The 10,194-nt window shown below is 61.6% G+C and overlaps 2 protein-coding genes across 4 annotated transcripts; both read right to left on the bottom strand.

Moving 5' to 3' along the window:
• Positions 1–151: 151 nt before the first annotated feature.
• On the bottom strand, positions 152–6,368 carry FGF11 (fibroblast growth factor 11). 2 transcript variants are annotated; one of them, XM_027568655.2, is made up of 5 exons: positions 4,903–6,368; positions 3,087–3,197; positions 2,789–2,892; positions 2,316–2,514; positions 152–1,933 (listed from the first exon to the last, which is right to left on the bottom strand). In XM_027568655.2, exons 1-5 carry the CDS (start codon positions 5,093–5,095, stop codon positions 1,863–1,865), a joined length of 678 nt encoding a protein of 225 aa, XP_027424456.1. In that variant the 5' UTR covers positions 5,096–6,368; the 3' UTR covers positions 152–1,862. The 2 variants fall into 2 exon arrangements, with proteins under 2 accessions (XP_027424456.1, XP_027424457.1); XM_027568656.2 differs by having other exon boundaries at positions 2,316–2,430.
• Positions 6,369–7,146: 778 nt separating this feature from the next.
• TMEM102 (transmembrane protein 102) lies at positions 7,147–9,516 on the bottom strand. 2 transcript variants are annotated; one of them, XM_027568643.2, is made up of 3 exons: positions 9,042–9,516; positions 8,593–8,939; positions 7,147–8,491 (listed from the first exon to the last, which is right to left on the bottom strand). In XM_027568643.2, exons 2-3 carry the CDS (start codon positions 8,804–8,806, stop codon positions 7,173–7,175), a joined length of 1,533 nt encoding a protein of 510 aa, XP_027424444.1. In that variant the 5' UTR covers positions 8,807–8,939; positions 9,042–9,516; the 3' UTR covers positions 7,147–7,172. The 2 variants fall into 2 exon arrangements, with proteins under 2 accessions (XP_027424444.1, XP_027424446.1); XM_027568645.2 differs by having other exon boundaries at positions 9,133–9,515.
• Between the last annotated feature and the right edge of the window lie 678 nt (positions 9,517–10,194).

Here is a 10,194-nt window from a genome sequence, read left to right as displayed (position 1 = left end):
GGTCCCGCCCCAAGCAACGGCCAATGCCCGCCACGCACAGATGACAGACAACACTTCAGTTGTATAAATCGTCTTTAATTGAGAAAGCTTGGAGTGGAGACCCCGTCCCCTGGGAGCAGAGCCAGGGGATGGGTGGAGCCTGAGCGGGGTCTGTGTGGGCGAGGGGAGTATGTACCCCTCTTGCAACAAGCCAGAAAGAGAAAGAGAAAGAGCCTGAGGAAGAGTGACCTGCCTCTGAGCCCAAGCCCCTCCCTTTAGGGTCTCCTCGGTCTTCCCTGCGCAGGTCTGAGGCTACTCCTAGCTCACTGGTGGGTTCCTGATCTTTCTCAGGGCTGCCCCTAGCTCTACACGCTTCTCAGAAAAATCTAGTCAGGCCCTTTTGGGGTACCTAAAGCTTAGCTGAACTTACAAGCTGTAAGGTAAAGCAAGTTCTATTAAGTTAGAAGCTCTGGGGTTATATGAGGTCTAGAGCCCAAGAGGCCCTCACCCTCCTTGGCCTGACTTATAGGGGAGAGGGGTGGAACTTATTGCTGAATTGGGGTCTCTGCCCTGGGGATCAAGGCTGTGTCCTGTTTGTTCTTTTTATTCTAGATCCATTACCTTAGAGACCTCAGCTTTAAAGGGCACCTGGAAGGAATTCCTGCTGAGGTAGCTAAGTGTTCATGTCCCCCCAACCCAGACACAGCCAAAACATGCCATGGGTTTGGCCCCTCGGCCATCCCAGCTTCCCTACTATGAGCCAAGGATTCCTTCCCAGACTCCTCTGCCCTTCCTCAGACTCTGTTTCCCTGGCAGGACCCCAGCTGAGTTACAGGAGCTAGAAACTGCATGTAAAAATAAGGTTAGCATTCTATAGGAAGAATCGGATTTTTAGAAAATCTAGGAAAAACAAGAAGTGTTTCTTGATTCATCAACAAAGTTCTTAGTGAATCATAGCTGGGTTCTTTCCAGGGCGCACCTTTAATAGGTATTACTAGAGAAGGTAGGAGGGTGGGTCTAGAACTCACTCTATATGAGCGATGATATGGCTACATAGGCCCCGGCTCCATCTTGCAGGGAAGGGCTGAGAGTCGTGGTCTACGTCCTAGAGCCGAGACTCAGAAGGAAGTATGGCTCCATGTGTGTCTAGAACACCATGCTCTAGAATTGGGTGTCTTTGGGATAAGAAAGTTAAAACTGTGGTGATCTGAGACTGGTCCTAGTTCAGGCCAAGGCCAGCAGCTGGATAGGGCTCAAATCTAGTCTCTCTCTACTTGGAAACCAGGGGTCCATCTGGGTCAAGGACAGAAGCCTGATGGATCCAGAACAGAGCCTGGCAGCATGCCAGCATTCCAGCACAGAGCCTTAGTGCAAAAAGGGCCCTGGCTAGGGTGCCTGGTGTTCCAGAACCTGTCCAGAACGAGGCAGAAGGTGTAGTAGGGCAAAAAGGAAACTAATCCTGACCTCCAGTAGACCTATAAATCTATGGCTCAGTGGCGATGAAGAGGGCATAGGGCTCCCGGAACTGGCTGAGCCCAGGGTGCAGAGTATTTACGTCCTGGTTCTGTCAGTTTGGGAACACCCAGCACCTTCTTGGGAAAAGGCTTTGGGGGGCTGTGAGTGTGGAAGGAAAGAAGTGATCAGCCAGGACCATTTTCAGAATCCTCCTCTCTGAACTCCTCCCAGGAGCTGGAAGTCGGGGCGGGGCGTCACAACCAGCCCCTTGGCTCCCTCGGGATAGAGCACCTGCTGGGACCTGGCTGCTCAGGGCGTGAGGGTGGCAGCAGGGGTGAGGGCAGGGCGGGGAGCAGGGCTGGGGCACAGGCTGTGGCAGTGGCTGGCTCCATGCAAGGGCAGGGAGCCTCCAGTCCACGGACTACATTTCAGGGGGCAGGGGGACTGGAAGGGGAGGTCTCAGGGACACTGTGGACAGAAGGTTCCCGGTACATGGCCACTGTGAAGGAGAGAGAGGAGCAGGAAGGAGAATTAGGCACAGAGAGACCTAGGAGGAATCAGAGCTCGGAAAGGGTGCCCTTCCCTGAAAGGGAATTCCCAAGGCAATTCCCTTGACCTGTTATGACAGGTCAAGCCAGGAAGGCTTTGGCCTTTGGGGGTTTGGGGAGCCCTCCTCTGGGAACCCCAAACCCCCAAAGGCCAAAGCCTTCCTGGCAGAGGAGGGCTCCCCAAACCCCCAAAGGCCAAAGCCTTCCTGGCTTGACCTGTCATAACAGGTGTCCTCTTGAATACCTGTAGCCCCCAAGTTGCTGGTCACTCAACGTCCACGTCAAGGCCAGCACCCTCCCATGTGGCCCAGCTTTTCTGCAGTCCATACTCACCCTCCAGGAGCTTGGGCACAAAGTGGGCGGCTGCCTTGGTCTTCTTGACTCGATTTCCCTTCATGACTCGGCCCTCCTTGTCCAGGCCCAGGTACCAGGCCCGGCCGGAGCGGCGCTGCCGGTAGAGAGCAGAAGCGTACAGGACATAGTAATTCTCGAAGACGCATTCCTTAAAGCGACACTCAGCTGTGAAATGTGGCTGAGGAGACAAAGACCCAGAAAGGCACACAGAGACAGACAGACAAGAAGACATCTCACTGGACAGAAGGAAGAACAAGCCAGGATAGAATCCATACATTTCGGGCTGGGAGGGCCCCCTTCTCACTCCATGCAGAGGCTAGGAGAAAGGGGGGATGAGGGAGAGTCTGGCTGGCCCCCAATCGTTAGAAACTAGATTTCCGGGGTGCAGGGGGCTGGAATAAGAAAAAACTAGATGGGAGGGGCAAGCTCCAGGCCACGCAGCCTTGTCTCACCGAGCTGTAGAGCAGCCCCTCCGCGTTCATGGCCATGTAGTGACCCAGCTTGGCACTCTGGATGGTGACCACACGGAGCCCCACGGGGATCAGGTTGAAGTGGGCTGGGGGTGGAGAGAAGGGGGCATCAGTGCCCGGGGCCTCAGGCCCCCAGCCCAGCAGCCCCCCCAGCCCAGTTCCACCGCTTCCCTTGGGGGTCCAAGAGCCAGACTGAACACAGCAGCACCGGAAGTGCTAGGGTGTCACCTTCCTATCCCCAGCTCTCCCTTCCCATCCAGCCGCTGGCGTCCCCTCTCACTGAAAGAGCTGGTGTCCTCTGGGGTGCCCTGGATGCTCCCGTCAGGATTAGCCTGGAGGTAGAAACCCTGGCGGCAGAACAGTCTGGTGACGATGCCTTTGAGCTGAGGCTCTGGAGAAAGAGAGAGAGAGAGAGAGAGAGAGACATTCATCTTTGAAGATGACATCTCTGTTCCCAGAACCATTCCTACACTTGGCGGGATGGGAGGAAAGGAAGAGGGGAGACTGGGCGGGGAGGCCGCGGGTCCCAGGGCCCCAGCTCTCTGACCCTCTAAGCAGGCTCCCTCCCACCTCTCCCTGAATCCGGAGGAAACCAGGGTGCGGGTCCCTTCTGCTTCCTCTAACCCCCAGCTTTGCGTTTAATTTATTGAAATTTATTTAAATGGCTTAATTCCTTCTCTACAGCTCCACCAGAAGTGGGGGGAGGGGAGAGGAGGGACGAGCCATCAGAAGGGAGAGGACAGAGGGAGGCAGGCGGCACTGCAGAAGGGCCCGTGTGTTTGTGGCTGTGGGGGGGCGGCGAGGTGACCACAGGGTCGGGGCGCCCCCTCACGAGTGGGGGTGGGACTGGGCCCGACGCTGACTCAGCACCTGCTGCTGCGGCTGCCACGCGCTTGGCGCGGGCCTTGCCTTGGCCGGGTGCCGGCCTGTCTGACACTGACCCATCTGTCCGTCTGTCTGTCTGTCAGCCCGCGGGCTCGCGGGGTCCCAGCCCTCCCTGAGGCCCAGCCTCTCCCCTTCATTCAGGTAACCCGTCTGAGGTGGGGGACATTGGGTACCAAACCCAGGAAATGGGGGAAGGGGGGCCGGGGAGCTGGCGAGGCAGGAGGAGTCACGTGGGGGCCGGGTCCCACTCAAAGGGTGGGCTGCGGACCGTACCACTACGGAGGGCCGGCGGCGGCGGGCGGAGGGCACGAGGGGTCTACCCCTAGGGGAGCTGGGAGCAGGCGGGAGCGGGGCCAGAGGGACTCCTGCCAGTCGTGCCTGGACGGGGACCACGCGCCAACCCTCACCACTCTCCTTCCCTGTCGCTTGCTCTCGGCTGACTTCCCCGTACCCCCTTGTAGGTGGTACGACCCCCCCCCCCCCCAGTCTCCGAGCGGGTCTCTCGCCCGGTACTGGGTCTGAGTTCCTCGCGGCAGAGGGTCCCCCGGGCATGTGGGAGCCGCTTTCGGAGTCGCGTAGGGGGTAATGGGGGGGGTGGCCGGCTCCCCTCTCGAAGCGCTGGTCACCGAGGAGGGCGCACAGAGGGGCGGGCTGGCGAGGTAGCTGCAAGGACACCCGGGGGAGAGCTGGGGAGATTGGCGCCGAGCCAGGGAGGCTCGGCCAGCGGGAACGGAGCCAAGGCGTGGAGGAGCGGGAGAACCGGGGCGGGGGCGGGGCTGCCAGAGCTGCAGAAACCCTCGGGGTGACCCAGGCGTCCGGAACCCCCAGGCCCCTCCGCCCGGCATTGAAAGAATCGCGAGAGCCGGCACGTAGGCGGCGGACGGTGGGGGTGGGGACTCCTGCGTTGGGGGGGGGAGAGGGGGAAAGGGGGGAGGGGGGGCGGGAGGGGCGAGCCGGAGCCGCGAGGCTTCGGAGCGCCAGACCTAGCCCCCCAAGCCTTCCCCTTGCCCTCGACAGCAAGGAGACTCGGGGTTATGGGCAAAAAAGACGGGAAACTGAGGCATTGTCTAGCAGAGACTGTGTGGTCCTGGCCCACCCCCCTTTCACTTTCGGGGAACCCCCCCCAGTCGGGCCCCATCCTTCGGAGTCCCTGGCCTCAACCTCCCAGGCGGAGAGACCCCAGGCCCGGGGACCCCGCTCCAGCCACTCACCAGGGCCGCGGTCCGGCCGCGCGGGCCGCCCCCCGCACAGTCGCACCTTGGACAGCAGGATGAGGAGCTGCTTCTGGCAAAGGGACTTGGTGCCGCGGGGACACACGCGCCGCTGCGCCGACACGGGCCGGCTGCCCCCGGGCTCGCGGACCTCCCGCTTCTGCCGGATCAGGCTACTGGCCAGAGCCGCCATGGCGCCCCGGGAGGAGACACCCCCAAACCGGCAGGCACCCGGAGCGCCAGGCTCCTCAAGAGAAGCCCGCTGACCGGGGCATGCTCCTTGACGCTGGGGTCCCAACTCCCCGCCTCATCCACGGGACCTGAGGATAAGCCCCAGACCCCCCCCACCCCCCAGCCGCCAGCTGCCAGCTCCCACCCTTGGGCCCCGTGCTAGCTCCACCGGACCCAGCAGCCTACGTATGTGTTGACCCCACCCTGCCCTTTTGCCTCCTACTGGAAACTGCCCTCTTCCCTGTTCTCCACCGCCCCTGTCCCCACTTTCTTTAGGCCAAAGTCGAGACCCTCAAAATTTGCAAGATGTGGTTCCAATACCCCCAGGCACCTTTCCACCCTATTTTGGGGACCCGCACTCCTGCCAAATCCACTCTTGTAACCTAAAGGGTGCGGGTCCTCAGCTTTGAATATATTAGCTCAACCCCCTCCCTACTGGGGCACTGCCAATGTCAGGAAGGCACCCAACCTTAGTGTCTTTGCCACCCTCTAAGTGAAAGGATCCCCCACTTTTTTCAGTGAAGTCCCCCCAAACTGGGAAAACCCAGGCTGTCCCCGTTCAGCGATTAGGGGTTCCCAGACCCTGTCTGGACAGTACTTTTTTTTCACCAAGTCACCCCCATTTCTAGTGGTACATGGTTCCAGCTGCCGAGCCCCTTTCCTCACCTTGTCACCCTCCACTCCTTTTGAAGTCACCTCCAAATCCGCCCTTCCTAGTGGATACACCAGGTGGTTGTCTGGAGGGTCTCTGTCACCTCGAGATAAGGAGCATCCGGTCTTTTTTTTTTTTTTTTTTCCTGGTTGCCCCTTAATTTCCTCGGGGACAGCTGGTGCTGCTTAGATCCCACGCCCTCCAATCCAACCAGCCCCCCGAGAGGAGTGCACCCACGTTATCACCAGTTCCCAAATGTGAACAGGCCCCCTACAAGTCAGAGTGCATCGGAGCTTTCTGCGACAGGGCTGCTCGGCTTCCCCGGGACAGCCTATAGCACCCCTCTTCCTTCCCCGACGCCCCTCAACCTGTCCTGTCTTGTTGATCCGGCGACGGGTGGCGCTGGCTCCGGTTCCAGGCTCCTCCCTCCCTGTCCCTCGCCAGCGGAGCTTCCCCCCACGCCGGGCTAGGCGCCCCGGACCCCCAGCAAGGAGGAAGGGTGTCTCCGCAGAGCGCCCTGGTCGGGCGAAGTCAGAGCACTGGGCCGGGCGGCTGGACCAAGCAGAGCGGCGGCGGCGGCGGCGGCGGCGGCGGCAGTGGGGAGCCGAGGCGGCGGCGACAGCAGCTCCCCCTCCTCTGAGAGCCGGCCCGGGGGCGGGGCAGGGGGAGGAGACGCCGGGAAAGAGGGGGGGGGGTGCAGCAGGACGGGCGGAACCCCGGGGTTCCTTGGAGGCAGGGAGTGGGGACAGTCTTAGAGGCAGACGGAGCCGGGGCAAGGCCGCACGTCTTGGGGTTCAGAGAAGGAGAGACCAGGAGGTGACTGCACAAAACGGAACCCTGGATGGGAGGAGAGGTTGGGCTTAAGATGGATGGAATGGCGGACGCTGGGAGAATGGAGAAAGGGACCCTACTGCCCGGCTTGGGAGGGCAGAACTTGGGAGGGGACTAACTGCATAGGGGAGGGGTGGTGCGATCCGGCCCGGGTCGCAACCCGGCCTTCTTGATCTCTCCTATTTTGTGTGAGCCAAAGTGGTCAGTCCCTGGTCTTCATACCTTCCTTCTGCGTTTTGTCGGCAAATATGCACCCCCACCCCTTCCCTACTGACTCCTGAAAGACCATAAAAATTGGGGGAGATGGTGGCCGGAGGATGCACCGGGCCGGGAGGGGTGCTGGCCACAGATTTGGGGAGTAGAGAGGCCAGAAATAGCACGACCTGTGCCAGGGACGCGGCAGGAGGATGCGGGGAGGAACCGGCGAAGGGGCCTTTTAGGCTGTGCTCTTCGGACCCGGGGCGCTCAGTGTGTCTCCTAGGCGAGGGGCTAGCAGCTCCCGCCACATCCCGCAGGCCAACAGAAGCACTTTTCCACGCGGGTAGGAACAGCGTCTTTAATGGGCCCTGCCTCCCACCCCCGCTAAGCCGCCCCCCTTGCGTGCAGCCTTGGCCTCCTCCACCGCGGCGCGCAGGGCCCGGGCTGGGTCCCCGCGGAGCCGGGCCAACGCCCCGAGCAGCGCCGCGGCGCCATCCCCCGCACGGAGCTTCTGGCCGCTCAGAAAATAGTGGGGCAGTGTCCCGGCCTCGAGCACGCGGCCCAGCTCATCCAGCAGCCCGAGGCAGCAGGCGCCCGCGTTCTCGGGCCGCGCGAGATAGAGCGCGGGCAGCCGCTCGCACGCCCAGTAGAGCAGCGTCCGCAGGAGGTAGGGCGCCGCGGCCCGGGTCCCGGCCACCAGCGGGCGCAGCAGCGCCTGGGCCGCCGCGTGCGCTTGCAGCAGCGGAGCGGGAATGCGCGTCTTGAGCGCCAGCTCCTGGCGGGCGAAGCAGAGCTGCCAGCCGGAGGCGCCCGGCTGCTCGGTGTGGCCGCCGGGCACCAGGTAGAAGGATGACGACTCGGAGGCCAGCGGGCCGGCCCACGAGTGGCTCCGAGCACCCTCGGGCCAGCCGGCCACGGACACCACGGGAATCAGGTCGAAGAGCAGGACGCGGCGCGGGGGCCCCGGCGTGGCCAGGAGGACGGTAGTGAACCCCGCGTGGCGGGCTGCGTGGACCAAGCGTGGGGCACCCGGGACCGGGAACAGGGACTCGGCGACCGCGGCCAGTGAAGCAAAGAACCACGCAGCCACCTGGGCGGGGCAAAGTGTGGGCCATGCCTCCCAATCTTCCCACGGCTGTGGGACTGGGCTAAGGACGGCTGCTTTGGTGACGTCACCACTCAGGTTTTCCAGTGGGGTAGAAAAGCCAAGATCGATTATGTCCTGCCCAGGCGGCTCCGGCCCCGGAACGTTACTCGATGATTTTTCCAAAGACACGTTTGGCTCAGGTTCAGTGACATAACCGTGCGGCTGGTCCGTGGAGCTTTGCCGACCCTTGGGACTCCCTTCGCTTTCGGTTCGGTGGCTGGAATCACGTCCTCCTGGGACTGGAGGTCCTAGGCAATCCTGCCAAGCCTCCCGGATCGAGGTTCCGCCTATCTGCTCTGGGAGGCACAGCCACGCGTAACAGGACTCCACGTCCAGTTGCACCTCCCGCCCAGTGCCGTCTAGCGAAAACACGGGCACTAGGAGTGTAAAGCCGGCGTCGTAATGAGGTCCCCGGATGTAAGGACCTAGGGGTGCAGGTCCCAGATCCAGGGAGCCCTCGCGAATCCCACCACGAAGCAGCAAGAGCTCTGCTTGGGGAGGAAAGCGGGGGTCCCGGCGGTGAACAAGGCCTACGGGAAGAGACGGGTTCGGGAGGGCATGACCCAAAGCCCGGGCGGGGTGGGGAGGGGCTGAAGGCGGCGAGTACCCGAAGGCAGGGAGAGTTACTTACCAAGCAAAGAGAAGACGAAGTCCTTGGCCCGGAGGAGGTCTGGTCCCGGCTTGGGCGCCTCGCTCCAGCTCTCCTGCACACCCAGCTCCTGGATCAGCTGGGTTAGTTCCTGCAGCTGCGCCCCGGAGCAGAAGTCGATGTCCGTGAGCGGCCGGGCTGGGGCTGGGGGCGGCGGGCCCCACCAGGGCGCACTCCCCCAGACCGCGGAAGCCATGTGGCTCAACCCTTTGGGGCTAGGGAGGACGCTTAGACGGACCGTTCCTTTGCTGCCAAAAAGTCGCCCGCGTTCTTCTTTCCTCCCGAGGCCGCGAGAGTGCCCCAGGCACAGTTCGTCAACGGGTCTGCAGCTGAAGGGCTCTAAATTTAGTCTTGAAAACGAACAAATTAATACCTCCAACGCCGTTGCCCTTTTCTCAAATGATGGTCCCCGCCCCCATGGAACGGCTCACCTGACTCAGCAGGTAAAAAGTAGCTGTTGGGCCCCTCCTGCGAGATGTAATAGCGAGTCGCCGCCGCCGCCCCTGGTCTACCTCCCCTTACCTCGCTTTCGGAGGAGGCTTGTGGTGGGCGGCTTCCCTCTTAGGGATCAGAACGATTCAACAGGTAACTTCCTCCAGTGGCTCGAGGCCACGCCCCCAAGCAGCGGACACGCCCCTTTCTGGAGGCTGTGCGGGTGGTTCCCGGCCGGCCCCGCCTCCTGCCGGAGATCGGTCACTCTTCGCTCCGCGGAGATCTCGCGCTGTCCTGGGGGGTTGCAGTTTGTCTTCCGAGCTACCGGGGCGTTGACGCCACGCCCCCGCATCCTTTCCTGTTCCGCTGAAGTAGTGCCTGATGGAAGTTGTAGTTTCTATGGAGATCAACTGTTCTGTGACTTTCAAGCCCAGGTCGGCCCCACGCAAACATTCCGTGGAGTTGGAACAGGATGGATCTGAAGAGCAAATAACAATGGGGGACATACCCTAGGGGCCTGGGGTTGGGGGGGAAGAGGGGCCTCCACATCTCTTGTGTGAGTAGAGGAGCTCTGGTCCCTCAGATCTAGGAGGGTTCGTCCATGCAATCATAACTTCATTTTAGAGATGAGACTGCAGCCTACAAAAATTGCACATAGTAGGGCTGGGCCAGAGAGGTGTTGGAAAGGGGCTCCCTGCTGGGTGCGGGGGCATCCCTTTGGAGTCCGTGTCAGGCAAGAACACACAGGTGGTGACCCAGGAATAAACATCTGACTGAGGGAAGGGCCACAGGTATGGGCGATGCCCACCTCGGACACGTGAGTGCTAGCAGGGAGTGCACTTTGGGATCTGCCAGCTCTTATATGTACACAGAAGAGTTACCAGGACTGAAAATCAAGTCCAGAGGAAAATCCCAACTGGGCTGGGGCAGGGCAGTGGAACACTGTCGGGAGAAGGAAATCGTGTTCAGTGACTATGGCTACCAGAGGCACAGCTTTAGTCCAGGATGAGACTGGGAGCCAGAATGAGAAGACAGAACCACAGCAAACCAGGGACAGGCCCGCACAAAGATCAGACCGGCCCACCGCTAGACCAGGGCTTTCCCCATCCCCCCCCCCCCCCCCCCCCCCCCCCCCCCCGCCACCGGAAGAAC

This window comes from Zalophus californianus, chromosome 16 (genome assembly GCF_009762305.2).
Source record: "Zalophus californianus isolate mZalCal1 chromosome 16, mZalCal1.pri.v2, whole genome shotgun sequence".
NCBI classification, from domain to species: Eukaryota; Metazoa; Chordata; class Mammalia; order Carnivora; family Otariidae; genus Zalophus; species Zalophus californianus.
Note: the sequence above shows the minus strand (reverse complement) of the source record. Positions and strands in the feature narration are given on the sequence as shown.